Source organism: Rattus rattus, chromosome 12, assembly GCF_011064425.1.
Source record: "Rattus rattus isolate New Zealand chromosome 12, Rrattus_CSIRO_v1, whole genome shotgun sequence".
Classification (NCBI taxonomy): domain Eukaryota; kingdom Metazoa; phylum Chordata; class Mammalia; order Rodentia; family Muridae; genus Rattus; species Rattus rattus.
In genome coordinates this window covers 73,242,463-73,268,154 of record NC_046165.1, presented here as the reverse complement: position 1 = coordinate 73,268,154, position 25,692 = coordinate 73,242,463, and the positions used below count along the sequence as shown (strand labels likewise).

General features: G+C 41.3%; 1 protein-coding gene across 1 annotated transcript; it reads left to right on the top strand.

Annotated features, from left to right (window-relative positions):
- The first annotated feature begins 9,390 nt into the window (after positions 1 to 9,390).
- Positions 9,391 to 16,783, top strand: LOC116913236 (armadillo-like helical domain-containing protein 4). Its single transcript, XM_032917402.1, is given in 6 exon segments — positions 9,391 to 9,429; positions 10,644 to 10,724; positions 10,726 to 11,976; positions 11,978 to 12,034; positions 14,925 to 15,159; positions 16,614 to 16,783. Coding segments are annotated over 6 exon segments (1,833 nt in total).
- The last annotated feature ends 8,909 nt before the right edge of the window (positions 16,784 to 25,692 follow it).

The window sequence follows — 25,692 nt, the reverse complement described above, 5'->3', positions numbered from 1 at the left end:
AGGCTGAGTAAAAATTAGGGAAATGGCATCCTTCACAATAGTCACAAATAACATAAAACACCTCAGTGTGACTCTAACCAAGCAAGTGAAAGATCTGTATGATAAGAACTTCAAGTCTCTGAAGGAAGAAACTGAAAATCTCAGAAGATGGAAAGACCTTCCATGCTCATGGATTGGCTGGATTAATATAGTAAAATGGGCCATTTTGCCAAAAGCAATCTATGGATTCAATACAATCCCCATCAAAATTTCAACTCAGTTCTTCATAGAGTTAGAAAGAGGAATTTGCAAATTCATTTGGAATAACAAAAAACCCAGGATAGAGAAAACTATCCTGAACAATAAAATAACTTCTGAGGGAATCACCATCCCTGATCTCAAGCTGTATTAGAGAGCAATAGTGATAAAAACTGTCTGGTATTGATACAGAGACAGGCAGGTAGATCAGTGGAATAGAATTGAAGACCCAGAAATGAACCCACACAGCTATGGTCACTTGATCTTTGACAAAGGTGCTAAAACCATCCAGTGGGAAAAAGATAACATTTCCAACAAATGGTGCTGGTTCAACTGGAGGTCAGCATGTAGAAGAATGCAAATTGATCCATTCTTATTGCCCTGTACAAAGTTCAAGTCCAAATGGATCAAAGACCTCCACATCAAACCAGATACACTCAAACTAATGGAAGAAAAAGCGGTGAAGAGCCTGTGACATACATGGGCACTGGAGAAAATTTCCTGAACAACACACCAATGGCTTATGCTCTAAGATCAAGAATCAACAAATGGGACCTCATAAAACTGCAAAGCTTCTGTAAGGCAAAGGACACTGTCATTAGGATAAAACAGCAACCAACAGATTGGAAAAAGATCTTTACCAACCCTACACTGGATAGAGGGCTAATATCAAATATATACAAAGAACTCAAGGAGTTAGGCTCCAAAGAGCCAAATAACCATATTAAAAATGGGGTACAGAGCTAAACAAAGAATTCTCAGCTCACGAATATTGAATGACTGACAAGTACCTAAAGAAATGTTCAACATCCTTAGTCATCAAGGAAATGCAAATCAAAACAACCCTGAGATTCTACCTCACGGCAGTTAGAATAGCTAACATCAAAATTCAGTTGACAATAGTTGCTGGCGAGGATGTGGAGAAAGAGGAACACTCCTCCATTGTTAGTGGGATTGCAAGCTGGTACAACCAATCTGTCAGTCAGTCTGGACTTTCCTCAGAAAATTGTACATAGTACTATCTGAGGACACAGCTATACCACTCCTGGGCATATACCCCAAAGATGCTCCAACATGCAACAAAGACACATGCTCCACTATATTCATAGCAGTCTTATTTATAATAGCCAGAAGCTGGAAAGAACCCAGATGCCCTTCAACATAGGAATGGATACAGAAAATGTCATCCATCTACATAATGGAGTGCTATCAAAGCAATGACTTCATGAAATTCTTAGGCAAATGGATGGGACTAGAAAATATCATCCTGAGTGAGGTAACCTGATCATAAAAACATCATACACATGGTATGCACTCAGTGATAAATGGATATTAGTTCAAAAGCTCACAATACCCAAGATATAATCCACAGACCACATGAAGCTCAAGAAGAAGGATGGCTAAAGTGTGGATGCTTCAGTTCTTCTTAAAAGGGGGAACAGAAATATTCATAGGAGGGGATATGGAGACAAAGTTTGGAGCAGAGACTGAAGGAATGGTCATTTAGAGCCTGCACCACTTGAGGAGCTAGCCCATATACAGGGACCTCCTAGTGTAGGAGAGTGTTAGGGTGGGGAGGCGGGAAGGAGAGGTGGTTGGGAAGGGGGATCACCCTTATAGAAGAAGGGGATGAGGATGGGATGGGGGCTTATGGCTGGGAAACCTGGAAAGGGAATAACATTTGAAATGTAAATAAAAAATATCCTATAAGAATAGCTACACTAAACTAAAACACAAAATATTCCTAAAAATATTATCACTCCAAATGCATGTTTCAGGAAAATAGTTTTGAGACATAAATCACTCTACCCATTTATCTTACTAATAAACTGTACACTAAATAATTTTGTAAGTTTGTAGCATTGAAGTAGTATAAGATTGGTCGTGACAAATGTTCTGAAGATTTTTGGATGCTTGACAAAATGAGCACAGAATGGATTCTATTTTGGTACCATTACTTATATCTTTATTCTCACCAAAATCAATAAATTTCATTGAATAATTAAATATTACTGGGAATACTACCCCACACTAAATACTACTGCTCAGAAGTTCAATTCAAAAAATCAAAAGCAACTAGAAACTTCCCACCTGAAGAAACGGTCAAAGGGAAAGGGAAGAAGGCTTTGGAAGAAAATGGAAGGCTCATGTGAATCAATGTTGAGGAAGCCAGGAAGGAAAGACAATCTTTTAGAGCAAAGACTTAAATATCCAGTTTGGAAACGGCACTTTCTCCTCCCTGCTCCATGGCTATACCTCCAATAAGACAAATACAATTCAAATGATTGGGAGAAGAAATACTAAATACAACCCTTGAAGAAAATGTTTCCATCTGTGTGTGTGTGTGTGTGTGTGTGTGTGTGTGTGTGTGTGTGTGTGTTACTTTTCATTCTGTCCCAATGCCTCAAATCCTTGCTGCAGGTTCCACTTCAAATGAAAATCAGACTCCAATAAAAGCACCCTCTACCAACACTAGCACTAAGTCTGAATAAGATCGGCCAGCTATTCTTCAAAACCTCTTAATCATGTCTTTGCATAGCCAGAGGTGCAATTTCTGTGGGCATCAAAATACCTGCTAGGAACAGACCTCTACAGAACATCTCCCATGGTGCAGAATAGCAGTTTGTCCCATACAGAGGTCAGGCTGGTAGAAACACTGCTTAAAACCTTATTTATTTATTTATTTATTTATTTATTTATTTATTTATTTATTTAATTTCTAAATAGTTTTACATGCGCAGGTGGCTTTTCTGTATGCATGTGTGTTTTGCACACGTGTGACTGGTGTCCATCAGCTCCAAGAAAAGAAGTTACGTGCCCTGGAACCAGACGTACCAACAGCGTTGTGCTGGGATAGGACGCTGAGAACTGACCACAGCCCTTCTCCAAGAGCAGGCAGTGTGATTAGCTCCTGAACCATCCGTCAGCCCCCCCCAGGAATGCTCACTTTAGCAGAGTCCCATGGAGTGTGTGCAGGAGAAATGGGGGCCTGTTATAATTATTTGTAGCCAACAGGAGATATTAGGCAGGGATAAAGGGGAAAACTGTAGGTATCTACTTCCCAGGCGCTGTTGGAGACCTCTGAATGTCAGTATGTCATCTTGCTCAGAGACAAGTGGCATGAGTAGTGGTGACTAAGACTCCAGTATCTTAATCAAAGCAAGGGCAGAGTTCAAGCAGCATAAATCCTTGTGACTCATTTCCAAGTGCTAACATATATAAGCTAGATTTACAGTAAACCACATTTGGTCTCTGGCTAATGATAAATGTCCACAGGATGCTTATAATTAATTGTGAGGATGAACAGGAGCCGATAGCAGTGGGGTCACACTGGCCACAGAGCCAAGAGTTGACCAATGAGAGCCAGCAGAGAAAGCCGAAAGGCAAGGTGACATTGATACATCATTGTTTCTTCTGTGTTGGATTCAGAGCTGAGAGGTAAACGTTGACAGTGAGTTTAGCTCTCACCGTCTCTGTCTAGACTCATCCTGCAAGCTCTCACCATCTCTGTCTAGACTCATCCTGTATAGCTAGCTCTCACTGTCTCTGTCTAGACACATCCTGTAAGCTTTCACTATCTCTGTCTTATACACATCCTACCTTCCAGGTTATGTGGAGCATCTCTTAGCTGATTACAAGATTCAATGAATTCATACTAAATATTTCCTCCTTGGTGGTACCTATAGGTTGGTGCAGTGTCTTAGTCTCCGATGCCAAACGCATATGGAGGCAGTCAACTTCCTCTTCTTCAATAAGAGTCATAAGGAACACAGGCTCTGCATGCCCTTTGCCTTTATGTGCCCAGTGTCCTCCTTTTCAGATCCTTTTTCTCAACAAGAGCAAGATCCTGAAAAAGAGATTCTGGTACCTTGATTCCAACAACTGAGAGAATCACATTAAATAACTGATATGTTTTGAGATATTTCTACCTATTTAAAATAGTTTTTAAATTATTAATCTTATTTATACAAATGCTTTGCCAAATTTATAGGTGACCTTCTGCTACATGCATTCATTGCCCAACAAGGCCAGTAGAGGGCAGCAGATTTTGACATACTGGCACACAATGGCTGTGAGCTGGCATTTGGTTGTTGTTGGAAATCGAGCTCTGTGTTCTTAATGACCAAGCTATTTCTCTAGCTCTTTTCTGCTCATTTTAGTGAGGATCTCAATCTTCATGCCATTGTTTATTGTGCTTTTGAAATTGGGTGCCCTAACTAATGCCCTTCTGCCTAAAATGATTTTATCCAGCTAGAAACAAGTATTAGCCAGATCCTGACGGATCTAATAAAAGAATTGCAGGATTCCTAGTGAAAATTTTATTTCTTACAAACTTCATGTATTATCAATATAAGTGAGGCCTAGGAGATGAATAGAATATAGTATCTTTTATAGTAGCCTGTAAAAACATTTTGTTTTATATATATTGCTGGCTTTCTGCATGTATATGCATGTGTGCACAACTTCTGTGCCTGATGGTCACAGAGGATATAAAGTTCCTTTGGATTTTCTGGATTTACAAAGGGATGTGAGGTATTTGTCATCTAGAAATCAATTGCTAGTCTTCTGAAAAAGCAGGAAATGATCTTAGCCATTATTCATCTCTCCAGGACATATACTAAAATATTTTCTATTTAGGTATTTACCATTGGATATCACAGGCATACTGTTAAACATTAGCTATCAGAAATTCAAATTTAGATGAGAATTCTCTAATAGAGGATTGCGAAGTCTATCAGTGTCCAGACATTTTTCTTGAGCTCGTAGCTTTGTTTGGTAATAGCTACTGGTGTGTGTACAGACATGATTTTGCATATTTATATCCCAAACACATCGCATACACATAAACCGTTAAAAGGCAATAACCTTCATAATGTGTGAATTGATCTGATGTGCAAAGGATGCTTCTCTTGGTCTACAGTTCTTGTGTATGTTGAGGCAGGGGGAGCAGATTTCTATCACTGCCATGTACTAACAGCATCTTTTGAGATAAACTGTATCAACTAGAGTGGTTTAAAATAGGGCTGACCATTGGGACAGGATAAGGTATTTATAAATGAGTTTCAGAAGAGATTGTTTTATTTCTATGGGATAGCTGACAATCTTTGCTGTAGGCAGGAGAGAAGTTTACTGTGAGAAAGAGCTATCTTGAAAGAATAAAAGCATTGGTGTGCCAATTGGGTCTAACTAGTGGCATTTTGCATTTCCAAGTTACAAGTGTAATGGCAGGAGATACATAGAGACAGGAAGATGTCAAAGACGTTTTGACTAAATAAAGTTTGTGGGTGGGGCAGGCCGTGGCTGTGGGTGAGCAGAAGTATCATCTTGTCATCTCTTCTATTTCTCTTGGAACTCTGGGTTCAATATCCACCATTCAGGCTCTTTTCATTAGGCCTAGTAGTTACCAGCATTTTGGTTCAGCTGACCCACTTTTGTGTGCTAGCTGGGACCTTACCATACTATAGAACTTTATATAGTGAGAAGGCATGACCTGATTTTGAAACCATTGACTTTAAAATAAAATTTTGAAATAACTTAGTTGGGTGTGGCTGATCCTGATAGGAGAACTGGTCACTGTCAATGCATTATGTAGTAAGCTGAACACAAATAGAGTACAGATTTCACTCACCAATTAAATTTAATCATATTTCATTCAAAAGCATTTTCTGGCTACCATTCAAATGTACAAAGCTGTTCTAAAGGGAAGTGGGAGGAATATGGAAATGCTGCATAATTGTGCACAGTAAAAAGCGTGGGAGCCAAAGATTGGCAAGTGCTTACAAATCACACACACACACACACACACACACACACACACACACGCGTGCGCGCGTGTGTGTGCACATGTGCATGCATGTGTATACACATAACCCCTCCCACACACACACCCATGTGCATACACTCACAGGCACCTGGGACTAAAATGACCATCATGAAGAAGGGAGATCATAAGAACCAGAAAGGGAGGAAAATGCTATGGGACCTGTTCTAGAACTCAGATTCCAGACACTTTCCCCCCTTTACAATTAGGAGAATGGTAAAGGGAAACTGAGTCCTTAACTTTCAGGGGATCATAGTGCTTTACTGAGTTCCTGTGTAGCTCGAGAGGCAACTTACATGGCACCCTGCTTTGTGTCAGAAAGAGCAGTCAGATACCAATGCTCTCCATTAACTCTTTTTTTTCTACTTGAGTGCATCTACTTGAGTGATAGGAACAGTTCTTGCACAGTTCCTTCAAGAATTCGCTTAGGGGCTCCATCAAGCCACCCACTGTTTCCACAGAGACCACTCTGAAGCTGGGAACTGATTGCCCCTTGTTTACTAGGAACCGTTGAAGCTCTTGTTCATGTTGGACCAGTGCTCCAGTGTTCTGTCTGAAGGAACAGAACATGGCGGCAACAGAAGCCCTGGACATGAAGAGGGACAGCTGAGATCAGGGTCTCTTGAGAGGTCCCAGGCTCAGGATCTCACTCTGATCCAGCCCCATGCAGGAGAGGAGTCCCTCCAGTGGAAATTCTAGGGGCAAGGTTTAGCATATCATGTCCAGGGAGCAAGCATACCTACCTGCTGGCCAACTGTTAGCCTTAGGCACTGCACTATAAACACCAAAGTCAAGTGCTCTCCCTCTGGATGCTTGGCCAAAGAAGTTGGCAACCACTCTGTGAACTGCTGCAGTGGTAGCTGTTAGCTGGTGCCTTAGCTGTCTTCTGCATTAGCTGTCTTTTGCGGCTCAGCTGGACTGAATGCTCACAGATGCTGCAAACATGGCACAGGGGCAGGAGTGAGGCAGGGGCCCTGGTTGTTACAGGTCACCCTGGGCATGGGGCACTGAGTGTCACAGCTTAGAAGCGCCCTGAATCTTCTCTTGAATCCAGTACCCAGTTACCTTCTTAGTTACACTTGATACTCAAGCATGGGACATAGGCACTGTCAGGAAGTGCTGGGGTGTGGCATGTGTGTCCTGGTCACTGAAGAGCCTAGCCAAAGTAGACGCTAGTCATGTGGAAGCTAAAACCCTGGCTAAGCAAGGGAGCAGCCAAAATGGAAACCCCAAGTATTTGGGCCTTTCCAAGATGAGACATATTTTTTTCCTTGAAAGAAACTTTGGGTACCATATTAAAGAGTAAATCTCCTGTACAAGATAAACAAAAAGAGTGCTTCAAGGGCCTCCAATGTTTTCCCTTTGAAACTTTTCTTTTGAAACTTAAGGGGCGTTAAGGCAAAGTCTGAAAACCACACACAGAGCTCTGAAAAAGTTCTTCACTAGGACTAATATGTGTGGTCAGAAATTGCATACCCGCTCCTTCATTCTGTGTCTTTCCTTGGCATGAAGTTGTCTATTGAGCTCCACTGTGTCTCTCTCAGAAGAGTGTCTTCTGAACAGGCAGCTGCAGCTCTGAAGCCAGAAAATCCTTAGTACAGCATCACTCAGAAGGACTCAGAGTCTGGAGGAAGGCTTCATAGAGTCACAACACTGCCTCTATTGTTCAGAGTAGAATTATAAAGCCAACTCGGTTTGCTCTTATGGATAGAATTTGTTATATTGGCTGTACTAATCAACCACACACTTATGCAGCTGTCTTAATATTGATTGCAAAACTTCCATTGTTACAATGAAAATGTGAACGACAGAGCCAATGTGGATCTGCCTTTGTTTTCTTGAGAGTCTCCTGACTGTACATAGTGGGTCATTGTTGCTGGGCCTTCACACCATGGTCGTTTGACACCATAGAAAGTGTTTTTATGTCAAATGATGTTCACAGTAAAAATGAGGAAGATGAGCTCATCTTCTAAGATAAAGTTTCACGTGGAAATATCAGGTGTGCTTCATCCTATTGGGTAGCTTGAAAGTTATTATTTTTTTTTTTTTTTTGGTTCTTTTTTTCGGAGCTGGGGACTGAACCCAGGGCCTTGCGCTTCCTAGGCAAGTACTCTACCACTGAGCTAAATCCCCAACCCCGAAAGTTATTTTTAAGTCGTATATAGATTTCCTTTCTTAGCCTTTCCCCCTTTTTTTTGGCTTTCTGTCTTTGTTTCTTTCTCTCTATCTTTGTTTCTTCCTGTCTGTCTTCTTTCTTTCTTTCTTTCTTTCTTTCTTTCTTTCTTTCTTTCTTTCTTTCTTTTTTCCTTGAGATAGTGTTTCACTATGTAGTCCAGGCAGGACTAAAACACACACACACACACACACACACACATATATATATATATATATATATATATATGTCTATCCTGAAACTCAGAGAGATATGTCTGCCTCTGCCTCTCTAGTGCTGTCACTAAAGATGTAGGCCACCATGGGGGCTGCATTGCCCTGAACTGTGCTAGTTGAAATTTAAGGTAAAGAGGCCTTTCAAGGGTCGTCCAGGCTTATTCTCTACTGTAAAAATTCATTTTCAGTTAAGACGTATGTGGTCAACCTTCTTTTTTCACACTGTATTTACCTACTGATAATGAGCAAAGTCTGTGAAATTTCTTTCAGGTCTCTTGTAAAAGCTTGCCGGTAGAGATCTCTCCAGATAAATGAGGTTCATGATCCACAAAGGACAGAAATAAAGTGTTGAATTGGGTCATTGAAAAGAACTGCCTGCTATGGAAATGACTGCTTCTTGCAGGAAACTGATCATGACAGGATTCTGCAATGAAAATGTGAAAAATGGAGTATATGGAAAACAAACAGTCCACAATTAAGTGATGCTATAAATGCTTCAAATTCCTCTTTGTAGTTTGAGGGACATGTATGTTGGAACTGTGTTGACATGACTTTCTATTACATGATATTTAAGTCTTTCAAACTACTCACATGTCTGCTGTCAATTCAGTTCTTCCTCCACTTTTATAATAAAATAGAATGCATATGGTGTTGATGGTGATGATGTTGATGATGGCTTAGGAAAAGTCTCCTTATCCCCACCTTTCCATGTGAAGCAATGATGCTCTTCATCTCACTTGTAAACACATTCACCAAGTAAGTGTTTAGAAAATTTCACAACTAAGTTTATGGTTACAGATGGGTTTTTTTTTAGCATTGCTTTTTGTGGTCCTTGAAGATTGAATGTGCCAGGTTGACCACGAGGGAGGTTCTGGACTGTGTCTATTCAAGATTGTTAAAGATAATGCTTGACAGAACAGCTTATCTGCACACCGCTGGCTGAAATGCAGCAAATTATTCAGATGACAGCAGAAGCCATCAGGGTACCTTGATAGCGAGTGACAGACAAAGTGGTATTGATGAGCTCCCTAAGGAATGCTTTTTAATCTAGGTGGAGCGAATTTCTGCTGTTTGTTAGGAATTTGGGTAGAGTTCCTGAGAACTAACCAGCATGGAGAGACACAGACAGAGCAGCACCCAAAGGTACAGTGTGAACAGAAACTAAGAGAATAATTTCCTTTTCTTCCTTAAGTATTCTAATGTTTGAGGTAATTTAACCTGCGACACAGATGCTCATAAACACTGACATTTCCCCTCTTCCCTTCTCCCTGCAGAGCAGCCGATAGACAATCCTGGCTTTTCAGCCAAGATCTGCTCAGCATTTCCTCTCTCCTGGGCACTTGGCCATGTAGGGGGTATAGTGTAGAGGAAAGAAAGCAAAGGCCTGAGACTACAGAATATGGCCACAGAGTTTGTTTAGGGTTAATATTCACATCAACCTGTGGTCTGATTTTCTTCCATAATTTTCTAATGTCATGTAGCTTCTGTTGTTTGATGCTAAACTTCTAAGAGCAGTGATGGGGACCTGCACTGAAGCCTGAGAGATGGAGGGATTTGAAGTTCATCTGCTAGTTTCTCTGAGTGGCAGGCAGCCGTTCATACAGGCCATTGTCTCAGTCTCTCTTAAAGTTTACATGTTGTTTCCAGCAGTGGAGAAAAGGAGCTGGAATCGCCTGGAGATTTTAACAGGTGTTGCCTGTGCCCTGAACAGCTGTCCACTGGACTCTACCTGCCCTTGGTGGTTGGGGGCCACTTGGCTCAGAGTGAAGGACAGAGAATCCAGGAGTAGGTGAGAAATGCTGAGGGAAGCCCATCTGAGCACTGCCGCAAGCTCCTTCAATAACCCCCCCCATGCCCCCAAGAAAGCATCTCTTCTGAACAGCAGTTCCTGATTGGCTGGAATTATTTGCACTACCAATCCTTGGTCACTCTGGCAGTCCTCGATTTGGTCCTCCTGCAGAAGATGTTTGTACAACCACACAGCCCCCAGCATTTACATAGTGGGGGCCCCACTGTTCCTGCTACAAACAGGGGAAAGTGAACTGTCTCAACAGTACAAAGGAATAGAACAACTATCTCTGACCTCCTTTCTTTGTAAGGAGGTCAAGGAGGTCATGGCACTTCTAGTTTGACTTAAAGCATATTATTTACAAAAATACATCCATATGACAGTGTGCTATGCTTTACTTGCCTGCAGGACTCAGTTACTGGAATTGTTCACTCCTTCAACCAATTTTCTCCACCCACTATGAGCAGACCAACTCTGCTGCCCACCTGCCACCTGTGTGGCTTTCTGCAGCATTCTCTTCCTCACCTTGGTCACAGGATGTCGAGCTTTCCCACAGGTGGAAAGGAGGGAAACAGCACATGCCTATGCAGAGAAGGAGCAGCCCCAGAAGTTGAACACAGATGACCAAGAAAACATCTCCTTTGCTCCAAAGTACACACCCCAGCAGATGTCCTCTGATGCTCCCATGGGACTCTCCGCAGGACCGTCAGTGACACCATTACATAAAGTATTCTCTGTGAGCAGGGAGAGTCACCTTCCCGGAGCTGGGCTACTGTATCCTACCAGCCCTGGTGTTTACTCTTCTAGTGAGCAAGTGGTTTCAACCAGTGAACAAGAGCATGGCCCCAGGCAGCTTGAAAGAATGTCTCCTGAGCACAGCCTTCCCACGTCCATGTTAACTGTTGCTGTATCTTCTTCATCTGCTTCTCTGAATCCTGACCAGGACGAACCCTACAGCAGTTCGAGCACCCAGTCCATGGTACAAGGGATCACAGATGGGGCCCATGGTTTCCTGGAGTATTTAGATAACCAGCTGTTTGCAACTGAAAGTCAGGAAGCAGTTAGCTTAGGAAATTCACCTCCTTCTTCTATAAGTACCAAAGACACTGAGAACATCAAAGCAGATGCAGCCATGAGAACTACTGCCTTTCCTCATGATGATTCCACAGGAGAGATGAAGCCTGATAGGGAGAGACCCTCAGATATGGTGGTTGACAATGTCGAGAGCAATACCCCCAAGTATTTGGTGACACTCCCCAAGAATGTCCTGACTATTGAGCCAACAGCTGACAGTGTTTTGGGAAACCCTAAGGTCACAGTGAGTGTCAGTATACCTGACCCAGTTTCTTCTGTCTTCAGCGAGGAGTGGGATGACACCAAATTTGAGCGCGTAAGTCGAGGGAGGCCCCCAGAGTCAGGAGACAATGCAGAGACTCAAGTGAGAACAGAGCAACCACATGGAAACTCTGAGAGCTTTGAGGGGACTGAGGAGAGCCCCACTTCCACAGAGGTTGCAAAGGTGGCTCCAGGGCCCCTGTGAGGAGAAACACCCTTGGGAACAGCCCTGGAAACTGCACTGGGGGATGATAGGTCACCAGTCTTGATCCATAAAATTTCCTTCACTCCCATGAGTCTGGTAGAAGACCCTGAGATTTCCACTATGAAGCTGTTCTCAAGTGCAGGAGGCTTCACAGCTTCTACGCAGTGGGACAGGACTGAGCTTTCCTCAGAGACTGCAATCTTCTACCTCTCAGTGTGTGTCTGTACCACAGCAGGCAGCAAGAAATGTGTTAAAAGATGTGAGAAGAAAGAAAAAAATTAAAACAACAGTAAAGCATATGCCAAGTTCAATTATTTTGGAAACTGTCAGTTTGGATCTTATAAAAAAAAACATAGTTAGATTTGAAAGTTTTTGAGATGGGATCTTGTAAGGATTCTTTTAATTTACTGTGTTCCTGCCTTTGCCCTTAACTGCTATGACTACAGATGTGTGCCACCATACCCAGCTGTTTATTTTGTTTACTTGTTTACTTTGGTTTTGAGACGGGATCTCCCTGTGTGTTCTGATTTACTTTGAACTTACCACGTTGTCCTGTTGACCTCAAACATGACTATTCTCCTTCATTTACCTCCTGATTGGTAGGGTTATAGATGTGTGCCATCATATTTGGCTTGGGTTTCATTCACTCATTCACTCATTCATTCATTTCATATCCCCATCACACCCACCCCCCTTCCCTCCTCTCTTCCCAGTCCTACCCTTATATCCCTTTTATTTCATCCCCCATCCCCTTCTTCTCAGATAAGGGGAGAGCCCGCACCCTTGATACCAACCTGCCCTGGGATATCCAGTTATGGTAGGACTAAGCACATCGTCTTCCATTGAGGTCAGGCACAACAGCTCACCTAGGGGAAGGGGTCCAAAGGCAAGCACCAAAGTCAGACACAGCCCCTGGTCCGATTGTTAGGATCTCACATGAAATTCAAACTGCACATTTGCTCCAAATATGTAGGGGGCCTAGGTCCAGACCACTCATGCTCTTTGGTTGGTGGTTTTGTCTTTATGAGTCCCCATTGGCCCTCGTTAGTTGACTATGTATGCCTTCTTGTGGTGTCCTTGACACCTCCAGCTTCCTCAATCTTTCCCTTGAGTCTTTCACAAGACTCCTTGAGCTCCTCCTAATGTTTGGCTGTGGGTCTCTGCATCTGTTCCCATCAGTTGCTGGACGAGACCTCTCGGAGGACAGTGGTGGTATGATCCTAAATAGTTTTATTTTTTAATGGTGACTTAGAAACAGTTACTCAAGATTTAATCAAAGACAGAAATATTAAAGCAAATCACATGTATTCCATAAAAATCATATCCTGCACAGAAGTCAAGGTCTTCAACTGGAGACAATGTGTACACACCCCAACTCTCCTTGGGACACTTAACAGTGCTTGCAGATGATTTTAGTTGTTTTGGTTGATACAGTTGATGTCTCCTGGGTAGGTGTCAGGGATGCTTTAGGATTTTCTGTGGGATAGTATCTATAAGCAATGGACTCAGACAACTAATCAGTAGTATTGAAACCACTGTAGTCAAACACTTTTCAATTGTTTTATCATGAAAATATATAGATACATTTGAAAATATGAAAGGAACAGCTATATTTTAAAATAGTTTAGCAACAATGCATTATACTTATTTAGACATTGTTGCAAAATATGTGCACATCTTTGATATTTCTTACCAAAAAATAACTAGGTAGATATTTATCTTGCAGAATTAACCACTTGGCTGGGCAAACTCCAAGCTCTGCCCTTTCCAAGTTCAACTCCTTTCAGCTCTGATGACTACAAAACTGTTTTTTCTCCTGGTCTGGTTCCACTCCCTGTCAGCAGCTTTTCTTGGCAGGTATCCCGTGGCTGTGGTATCTCTAACATCTTGGGGTCTCCAAGGCAACATCAACTTCAGAGCTCTCTGTTCCAGTGTCTGGGATCCACACACAATCTGGCTTTTCCAAAGGTCTTGTGTCACTTCTCCAGCTTTGCCCTCTGTAGCACTCTAGGCTCTGGTTGACTCCATGGCACTGCTGCTGCTGTTCTTGGCGATCATCCCATGGTAATGTTATCTCTAACACACTGGAGTCTTCTGCTGCAATCAGGTTCAGTAATAGCCTCTTATCGGCTCTCTTCATGGTGCCAACCTCAACTTCTTTGCATGACCACTTCAGTCCTGGGCTGTTAACTGAAACTGAGCTGCACCTTCACCAATGGCCTTTCCTGGACTCTCACAGTGCCCAGCCTCAGCTGCTCCCTGTGACCCCTTCTATTATTGACTTAGTCAGAGCCACATGACTGAAGCTACCAAGTTCTGCTACTTTGCTGAGCCTGGAACATGCCACACTTGTCATATTGCATCATCACCAGCTTTCTGTTTTCCAACTCCTCAGCTTGCTTTTTTATAGTACCCAGGACTACTAGCCCTGGGGTGGCACCACCCACAATGGGTTGGGACCTCCCCTCGTTGATCACTAATTAAGAAAATGCCTTGCAGCTGGATCTCATGGAGGTATTTCCTCAAGAGAGGCTCCTTTCTCTGTGATAACTCCAATTCATGTCAAGTTGACACACAAAACCAGCCAGTACAGTTTCCCTGGGTGGTATTACTGTCCTTCTTCTTTAACACATGTGGGGGGTAAGTTAAGAGCACACTCCATACCCTGACTACCTTATCTGTCCAACCCAGAAACTAGGTGAGCACTGGTTATTGTAATTATTGTTTTTGTTATTAATTTTTAAAATTTTAACTTTTCACCTTTTAGGTATGCAAAAGTGAACATTAATATGCAAAAATACTTCTGAAACATTTGTGTGACATAGTTCTATATAGTTTATTTCTTAACAGACTGATTCAGCTAATATTCAAATACATCTGAGCTCAGGAGCCATCTTCCTATTTTGTTTCAATTTTTTATTGTTTATATGTTTTTACATTAACCTCTTTATGCCTTAGATTGTCCCACAACTCCCCAAGCAGCAATAGTAGCATTGTTTACAAGACTTTGATTCTCAGGTTATCTTTGTTGTTTCAGCCTCTGAAAGAGCTGACTGCTCTTTTTCAATTTATTAACCATAGTGAATTTAATATGTTGGAATTTGGTCTACTTTAAACTATTTCCTTCCTTTCCCGACATCACTCAAGAGATGATGATGGTAACTCAAGCAATGAACATTACATTACCCATGGTCACACAGGAGCATATGGCCACCACTGAGGTTCCCAGAGGCAGTGGAGAGCCTGAAGAGGCCATGCCATCCCTCTACCCTGTGTCTGCTGAAGTGGGTGATGCTGAGCTCTCCAGACGATGGGAGTCTCTGGCCACTCCAGCCTCCACCACCGTTGTCCCTCTGTTTCTCCAACTTACTTCATCCATGGAAGGTCAGCAGGGGAGTGTGGGTTCAGTGTTTGAGGGCGAGTGTGGGTCTTTACTGTTAATAACTGGAATGAGAGAGGCAGCTGGCCCTTTCACCAGCATGCACATGTCCCCTACCTGGAAAGATGGTCGGCTCTCTTTGCTTGTAGAAATGGTATAGGGTCAATGGAAGAGGCAGACTCCTCTCCTGGTTCCCATGTCCAATCCTCCTAAGGGCTCCCACCTAAGAGCCAGGGTGGGTAAATGTAAAAATAGTGAAGACCTTGGGTTGAAGCCACCTTTACCCTGTCTAAGACTGGGGCCCCAGGTAAGCTTCTGAACATTTGTAAGTCTCTGTTCATTTCCAGTAATGTCTACCTAGGTTATTGTAAAAACCAAAGTTAACTGTGAAAAGGAGTTCTGATATCATAGATCCTCAATGCCCCTTTCTCTTGAGCTCACCAAAAGTTGTTTTTAATTGTATTAAATTTAGTTTCCACCCCCACCTTCCCATTTGATTCCCCCTCTTCCAGTCTTACCCACCCTTGTCCATCCATAACTATCTATTCTATTTCCCCTCTTAGTGTGACCCAACCCTCTCCTCTAGTCTTTTGCTCTGCACCTCACCACTGGGATTAAATAGATTGTAGCCTCCTTATCAAAGACAACTGACATTCAATATAAATGAATAAATACAAACCACATTCATCTTGATTGATTTCTAGATGCACTCATTTAGCTATAAATTTCATGATTTGATTTTTTAACAGCTGAGAAATGTTCCATCCTGTAAATATACCAAACTTTCCTTATCCATCCATCCATCCATTCATAGACAGCTAGTCTGTTTCCAATTTTTGTTTACTATGAGTAGAACAGTCTGGCTTGTTATCAGACTCTCTTAGTAATGAAAAATGCATACAAACACGCACACATATATGTATGTATGTATATATATACATATATACATAATTTTGGGTTTATATCTCTATTTCAATAGTTCAAGTAAAGGTTATTTTTTATTCACTTATCTAATTTGAACACTGTAATAAACTTTTTCTTATTCTTCTAATCTCCCTTCCAAAACAAGACTCTAGAGCCGTGCCAATAACCTTCCTAAAATGTGATGATCCTTGCTCTCCACCTTGCTCCTCTGGCTGGTAGGCAGCATCTTTAATTTTGTCTTAATAATTTCCTCAATCAATACCACCTTGAGGTTTCTTGTATCTGTACTTACTATTGCAAATACACATTTTAAATTTTTTGGAAATTGAACTTTAAAAGTAAAATTAGGACTTGAGGCCACATCTTTTCCTGGGTTATGAAGTGTTTTCTGCTTGTGTCTAGGTTGACGTGAGAAGAGCTGGGCTAAGTCTACTGTGCATGAGGCACTGGTTACTTGCTTTATAAGCCTATGTTAACATTTTTTTTTTTACAATTATTACCTTGTGGGCCAAGTCTTATCTCTTGTTTTTGGTAGACTTAATGGATGCAATTACCGGGACAAGTGAGGAGTTCATACAAATTTTGGACTGTACAATAGCAGCCCCTGCAATGACGGCAGATGATCTCCAAATTCACCCAGCACTTCTTTCAAAAGGAAGAACTGTTCAGTCCAATCAGCCCTGCAAAGTCAACTGCCTCCTCTAGGCCTGAAACAGCTTGAGTTTGAAGATATCTCTGACTCTGACCATAAATTTCAAAACCAATAAAGAAGATGTGAGTTCAATTCACTAGTGAACTGACCTAGTAAAATGTGACCAGGTAGTCATTTGCCTGGTAAGTTCTTTTCCCATCATCTGTGAGCTAAGAATGATTTTAATATTGCTTTTATATTTTAAAATTGTTGGACAAACATGTAAGTATAATATTTTGTGGCCTGTGCAGGTTATATAAGCTTCAGGCTCCAGTGTTTGTGAGTAAAGACGTATTGCAGTCCAGCTACATGTCTCATTCACATGTTGCATATGGCTATTTTGGGACCATAGCCCAAAACTGAGAAGCTTAATTAAATACCAAGTAACAACAAAACCCAAAGTGTTTATAATATTGAACTTTAAAGAACAAGTTTATTGTTCATGGCATGCAAATTTCTGTAGTATACGCATATGTACACACATACATATGTACATGTATGTGAACATTAGGCACAACCTGGAGAGCTTTAAATGAATCCTTTCGCGTGTGTGTGTGTGTGTGTGTGTGTGTGTGTGTGTGTGTGTGTGTGTGTAGGTATGTATAATATATGTATGTGATATATATATCTTAGATATATAAACACACCCATTCATACATACATGTATTATGTTAGACTCATTTTGGAGAGCTTTTTAAGGCATCTCTCTACCTAGGTTCTCTAACAGTGATTCCAATCAAATTTACATGGACAGGATATGGTATTTACATTCAAAATGAGTGTCTTTTTTTACTAGTATTTTTAATTGGAGAGTTTATGTATTTACATTTCAAATGTTATGCCCTTTCCCAGTTCCCCCTCTCTCATCCACCCTCTCCCTGCTTCTGTGAGGATGCTCCCCCTCCCACCCACCCATTTCCACCTCAACACCCTGGCATTCCTCTACACTGGGGAAATGAGCCTTCACAGGACCAAGGGCTTCTCCTCCTATTGATGTCAGACAATGCAATCCTCTGCTTCATATGGAGCTGGAGCCATGGGTCCCCCCATGTGTACTCTTTGGTTGCTGGTTTAGTCCCTGGGAGCTCTGGGGTGTCTGTTTGGTTGATAGTGTTGTTCTTCCTATGGGGTTGCAAATCCCTTCATGTCCTTCAGTCCTTTCTCTAACTCTTCCACAGGGTTCCCAGTGCTCAATCTGATGGTGAGCTGTAAGCATCAAACAGTGGAACAGAGACTGAAGGAAAGGCCATCCAGAGACTGCCCCACTTGGGAATCCATTCCAAATGCAGCAGCCAAACCCAGTCACCATTCCTGATGAAGCCAAGTGCTTGCTGACAGGTGCTTGATATGCATGTCTCCTGAAAGTCTCTGCCAGAGCTTTACTGATACAAAATGAGTGCTTAATTGGTTTCATTATGCAGGATGGATGAGAACGGTAGGTTTAAATAGAGAAGCTGAGTTTTTCTATCAGATATTTTTGGTAGAACTTTAACTACACTATGTGCTTTGCTTTTACAGAGCCATTTTGTCAGTGATGGGCTATTCTCTTAGTAACATCTTTAAGTTCCTGTCCAGAGGCAGATTTTTTTAATTAATTAAGGCTGAGGAATTTATGTCAAATTGTACTATCTACAACATTGACTTTGGCCATCAAAAATGTAATTGAGGAATATATGTACATCAATAAAAATATGAATGTAGAGGCTGTGATGTGACTGCTTGAGTCAGTACATGGAGAGGTGCGGAATTTCAGGGTAAGGCCGTAAATGATGGAGTCTGGTTACAGGGATGCTCACCCAGAGCACAGAGGAGCTTTCAGGCAGCCAGTTGTGTCTTAGGAGAGAGGACAAAGATGTACTGGACTCTGTTTTCTCTACTGCAGGAAAGAAGGTCAGTTGGCTGCACAGGCAATTCTTTTCCTTTCCAAAGGATTTGTTGATACTCTCGCTGGTTGTGTTTGGATCTCATACTACCACTGTTAATTTTATTTCATTTTACCTTTTTTAAGATTTATTTGTTTTATACACACACACACACACACATACACACACACACACACATATATATATATATATATATATATATATATATACATATATATATATGTTGTCGCTGTCTTCAGGCACACCAGAAGAGGGCATCAGATCCCATTACAGATGGTTGTGAGCCACCATGTGGTTGCTGGGATTTGAACTCAGGACCTCTGGAACAGCAATCAGCACTTATTTTTTTTTAATATTTTTTTAGATGTATTTCTTTACTTACATTTAAAATGTTATTCCCCTTCCTGGTTTCCGGTCCATAAGCCCCCATCCTCTCCCTTCCCCCTCCCCCTTACAGGTATTCCCCCTATACATCCCCCTTACTGCCCCTCCATATTCCCCTGCACTGGGGATCCAACCTTGGCAGGACCAAGGGCTTCCCCCTCCACTGGTGCCCCAACAAGGCTATTCTCTGCTACATATGCAGTTGGAGCCCTGGGTCAGTCCATGTACAGTCTTTAGGTAGTGGTTTAGTCCCTGGAAGCTCTGGTTGGCTGGCATTGTTGTTTTTATGGGGTTGCAAGATCCTTCAACTCTTTCAATACTTCCTCTAATTCCCCCCAAGGGAGTCCTGTTCTCTGTTTGGTGATTTGCTCCTAGCACTGACCTCTGTATTGGACATGCTGTGGATGTGTCTCTCAGGAGAGATCTATATCCAGTCCCTTTCAGCATGCATTTTTTTAGCTTCATCAATCTTATCTCATTTTGGTGGCTGTATATTTATGGGCCACATGTGGGGCAGGCTGTGAATGGCCATTCCTTGAGTCACTGCTCTAAACTTTGCTTCCATATCCCCTCCTATGGATATTTTCCCCTTTTGAGAAGGAGTGGGAGCATCCTCATTTTGGTCATCCTTCTTCTTGAGCTTCTTGTGGTCTGTGGATTGCATCTTGGGTAATTTGAGCATTTGGGCTAATATCCACTTATCAATGAATACATACCAAGTGTGTTTTTCTGTGACTGGGTTACCTCACTCAGGATGATATTTTCTAGTTCATTCCATTTGCCTATGAATTTCATGAAGTCATTGTTTTTCCTAACTGAGTCATACTCCATTGTGTAGATGTACCACATTTTCTGTATCCATTCCTCTGTTGAAGGGCATCTGGGTTCTTTCCAGCTTCTGGCTATTATAAATAAGGCTGCTATGAATATAGTGGAGCATGTGTCTTTGTTGTATGTTGGAACATCTTTTGGGTAAATGCTCAGGAGAGATATAGCTGGGTTCTCAGGTAGTGGAATGCCTAATTTTCTGAGAAACCTCCAGACTGCTTTCCAGAGGGGTTAGACCAGTTTGCAATCCCACCAACAATGTGGGACTGTTCCTCTTTCTCCACATCCTTGACAGCATCTGCTGTCACCCGAGTTTTTTGTCTTAGCCACTCTGATTGGTGTAGGGTAGAATCTCACGGCTGTTTTGTTTTGCATTTCCTTGATGACTAAGGATGTTGAACATTTCTTTAGGTGCTTTTTGTCCATTCGATAATCCTCTGCTGAGAATGTTTTGTTTAGCTCTGTACCCCATTTTTAGTAGGGTTATTTTGCTCTCTGGAGTCTAACTTCTTGAATTCTTTGTGCAATCAGCACCTTTAACCTCTGAGCCATCTCTCCAGTTCCTCATTTTTCATTTTTAAAAACAAGGTCTCATTCTGTAGCCTAGACTGCCATGAAATACATGTTTCAGATTATACTATACTACTTTTTAATATTATATTCCTGTAATCCATGCTTGCATTGAACTTGTAACAGTCCTCCTGTGTCAATCAGCAAGTTCTGAGGTTATAGGCATGAGACACCACTCTTGGTTCATATTACCTCTTACTGTTTAAATTCATATGTTATCCTCCAGAAAAAGATCAGTAAAAGATGTGACTCACCTATTTAAATTTGGAAACGTTAAATTTGTTCAGATTTTGGTAGGTACTGACTATGTTTACTAGTGTCCCCTTCTGAAGCCAAACTGCCTATGTATACACTGACAAATGTACTCTATTTTCCATTCCAGAAAAATGTATTCCCTGGAAATATTTCCTACTAAAATGATATGAAAAGTCTCATTTGCTTCAGTGTGTTAAGTTACTGAGGCCAAATACTGATTCCCATCTCACACCCACACGCAAACACCCCCCCACATAAACACACACACTGCCTGCACATTCCAAATGAACCTGCTCTCCTAGACAGTGACACTCATCCTGTGATATCCAAGTGACATCTTTGCGTCTTTCTCAGGAGCAGGGTCAGTTCTCCCTAGTCATGCGCACAATGGCCTGTCAGTGCCAGGTGCTGTGTAAAATGATGACTAAGTTTATTTCTTTGTAATGATTATTGTTGTTACCCTCTCTTGCTGTTTGTGAGTTTATTGCATGTTTTGACCCCAAATTGAGCATTTATAACAGTGTCGATGAGGCGACAGTTTCCAATCACATACTTCTACAATTTGCTTTGTTTTCGTGCACACCACTAGCACAAATTCTGTCTTCAGGAAGTGAAGGCTCAGAAATATAACATCTAAAATGTATCTCTGCAAAGTAGTATGTATCTCTCATTTCGGATTGGTTGACTCCTTTTACAGTTTGAAGCGAAAAACCCACCTTAGTCAGCATTTTTTTTGCAAAACCAATAATCAGCCTATCCAATATTTAGTTTATCTTTTCCATGGATGTGGAGTTTTATACATAGGTTTTACTCATCTACTTAAAGCAAATATTCTTTACAGTAACTACGTTGGTGAGATAAAATATTTTATACCAGAGAGCTCAAAATTCATACATATAAGGCTAATGCAGCTTTTATCTCTGAAGAAGGATATTTATCTTGCTTCCCACCTTTTATTTTCTCATTAATGCCGTTTTATTTTTTTTTAAGATTTATTTGTTATGCATACAGCATTCTTGCCTGCATGCATGTATGGAGGCCAGAAGAGGGCATCAGATCTCCTTATTGATGGTTGTGAGCCACCATGTGGTTGCTCAGAATTAACTCAGGATTCCTGGAAGAGCAGTCAGTGCTCTTAACCTCTGAGTCATCTCTCCAGCTCATTAATGCAACTTTAAAATAAATAGTTTTTAATTACTGTTAAGTCTGGTTTTCAGGAAAATTTAAATTACATTTGCTATTAGACATTTAGTGGGAATTTTGAAATTTAATGTTTTTAATAATATGGTGTAGACAAACATGAGGAACTTCAAAAATACATTTATTTGGTATTCAGAAGAGAGAAACAAAGTAAACAGAAAATTTTAAGAGGCGATATTGAATAAGGAATATCACTTGAGTTTTATATTTTTCAGTAGGTTTTGTGTGTGTGTGAGTGTGTATGTGAGTGTGTGTGAGTTTGTGTGTGTGTGAGTGTGTGTGTTTGTGTGTGTCTGTGAGTGTGTGTGTGTGTGTGTGTGTGTGTGTGTGTGAGTCTATGTGTGTGTGTGTGTATGTGTGAGTGTATTTATGCTGTGTTTGGCATGCATGTGTCGTGGTGCCATGTAAATGTCAATGGACAGCTTTAGGAGTGAGTTCTACTTACATCGCCAGGGAACAAACTCAGTTCATGTGTCAGGCTTGGTTGGCCACAGATACTTTTACTCACTGAGTCATCTCACGGAACTATGAGGTTTTATCTAATTTTAAAAGAGACCTCAGTAATATATGTTCTTATGACTGATACTTCAGAAATTAAAAGTGGAATTCAAATACAAAACACCTTTATTCAACTTGCTCTGTCCTCTTCAAGGGAATATGGTATGAAAAAATCTAAAAGATATCATATTTTCATTTCAGGTTTTGATAGGAAACTTAATAAGTTTTATCATAGCAAGGGCTAGGTCTTGGGTTAATGAGTTTATAAGCAGGCAGAAAGGCTTCTGAGAAGCATACTCTCTACCTTGGCTTTTAGGACAAAATTATGAATGCTTTCCAGAAAAAATTACAACAGCAACCCATGGGCTTCTCACACTTGAGAATCAACCAAACCTGCAATTTGTAATGAGCACCACAAGTTACACAAGGGGCAAACCACTGTGACTGAGAGACGACAGAAAAGGCAACCAAGTGCTACAGAGCCAATCCTGTCAGACACAAAGCATGCAGAGAGATGAAGAATGAAGTCTCAAGCATGAAGTAATAACAGGAGGCTGTAAACATGACCCAGCAGATGACAGATAGAGAGTGTTAGGAGGAGAAAGAGAAGTTAGGAGAGAGAGAGAGAATTACTTAACATTTAGATCAGAGAGAGCATATTCAGAAGAAAAGGACAGACCACTTCCAAAGAAACAAGTGGCTGAGAGTGCAGTTCACAGCGGACCACTGGAAATGTAAGCTAGAAGACAGAATACCATCTTCCAAGGGCCAAGAAGTGAGTAATTGAGAATTCTCTTCCTGTGCTTTTCAATACAAATGGCAAAGTGCTAAGAACTGACTTTATCAAATGAACTGCTAGAATAAAAAGGAGGAGGAGAAGGAGAAGGAGAAGGAGGAGGAGGAGGAGGAGGAGAAGGAGAAGGAGGAGGAGGAGGAGGAGGAAGAAGGAAGAGGAAGAAGAAGAGAAGGAAGAGGAGGAGGAAGAAGAAGAAGAAGAAGAGGAGGGAGGAGGAAGAAGGAAGAAGAGAAGAAGGAGGAGAAGGAGAAGGAGAAGGAGAAGGAGAAGGAGAAGGAGGAGGAGGATGAAGAAAAGGAAGAGGAGGAGGATGAAGAAAAGGAAGAGGAGGAGGATGAAGAAAAGGAAGAGGAGGAGGAGGAGGAGGAGGAGGAGGAGGAGGAGGACAATCCTGGCAGAAAGGGTTGAGATTTCAGGAAGAACTAGGAGCGAATAAATAAACATGTATAGAAAATATAGCCATTTATACTTTATGAAGTAGGAAGACGAGGGCAAATCTAAATAAATAGTGAACAGCAATAAGACATAGACCAGGAGGTATCACAGGTTGAAAGTGTTCTAAAGCTCTTTATAAACATCTATTGGTTTGCTTGCTCCTGGGTGCCCAGGGACAGCAGTGCGCCGGCAAGCATGTGGAGATCAGAGGACAACTTTGGACTGCCATTCCGTCTTACCTCACTGAAGTTCCTCTCGTTGTTATTGATGCTGCACTGCATATTCCAAGCTAGCTGACCCGGGAGCTTCTGGCCAATTAATTATTTTATTTCTACCTTCCTTATTTCTAAGTAGTGCATGGAAAATTGATGCTTCTCACTGCATTCAGTATTTGTTTTAAACTAGGGAATTTTTTTCCCCAAACTGTTTCTCTATCAGTGATTAGAGCTTCCTTCAATGGCTGGTAAGACAGTGATACAAGTTACTTTTTGTTTAGTTAAAAACGAATAGTAACATTTTCAGAATCAATTCAAGAGTAAGGCTTAGAAATGTGGTGAAATGGAGGCCATCTGGAACCCTACCGCGGAGGCCCGGAAGGCGGCAGAATCTTCCTGGTTGCTGCCACGCGGAGAGCCATTAGGCAGAACCCCATGACGAACGTGAGCCTCGGGACCACAGGTAAGATAACTTTTCTGCTGCAAGTGACCTGCCTGGTGAACTCAAGGCACAGGTCCCACAGAACAGCTGAAAACCTGTAGAAAGGAAAAACTACAGGCCGAAAAGCAGAACACTCTGTCCCCATAACTGACTGAAAGAAAAGGAAAACAGGTCTACAGCACTCCTGACACACAGGCCTATAGGACAGTTTAGCCACTGTCAGAAATAGCAGAACAAAGTAACACTAGAATAATTTGATGGCGAGAGAGGCAAGCGCAGAACCCAAGCAACAGGAACCAAGACTACATGGCACCATCAGACCCAATTCTCCCCATCAAAACAAACATGGAATATCCAAACACACCAGAAAAGCAAGATCTAGATTCAAAATCATATTTGACCATGATGCTGGAGAACTTCAAGAAAGACATGATGAACTCCCTTAGAGAACAAGTAAAGCCTACAGAGAGGAATACAAAAAATGCATGAAAAATTCAGGAAAACATAAATAAACAAGTAGAAGCCCATAGAGAGGAGACACAAAAATCCCTGAAAGAATTCCAGGAAAACACAATCAAACAGTGGAAGGAATTAAAAATGGAAATAGAAGCAATCAAAAGAACACATGGAAACAACCTGGATATAGAAAACCAAAAAGAAGAGACAAGGGCTGTAGATACAAGCTTTACCAACAGAATACAAGAGATGGAAGAGAGAATCTCAGGAGCAGAAGATTCCATAGAAATCATTGACTCAACTGTCAAAGATAATGTAAAGCGGAAAAAGCTACTGGTCCAAAACATACAGGAAATCCAGGACTCAATGAGAAGATCAAACCTAAGGATAATAGGTATAGAAGAGAGTGAAGACTCCCAGCTCAAAAGACCAGTACATATCTTCAACAAAATCATGAAGAAAACTTCCCTAACCTAAAAAAGAATGCCCATAGGCATACAAAAATACAGAACTCCAAATAGATTGGACCAGAAAAGAAACACCTCCCGTCACAAATAGTCAAAACACCAAACACTGAAAATAAAGAAAGAATATTAAAAGCAGTAAGGAAAAAGGTCAAGTAACATATAAAGGCAGACCTATCAGAATCACACCAGACTTTTCGCCAGAAACTATGAAGGCCAGAAGATCCTGGACTGATGTCATTCAGACCCTAAGAGAACACAAATGCCAGCCCAGGCTACTGTATCCTGCAAAACTCTCAATTAACATAGATGGACAAACCAAGATATTCCATGACAAAAATAAATTTACACAATATCTTTCCTAATCAGCATAAGGATAATAAATGGTAAGCCCAACATAAGGGGACAACTATATACCCAAGAAGAAGCAAGAAAACTAATCATCTTAACGTAAACAAAAGAAGAAAAGCACCTGAAACATAACACATCAAGTATGA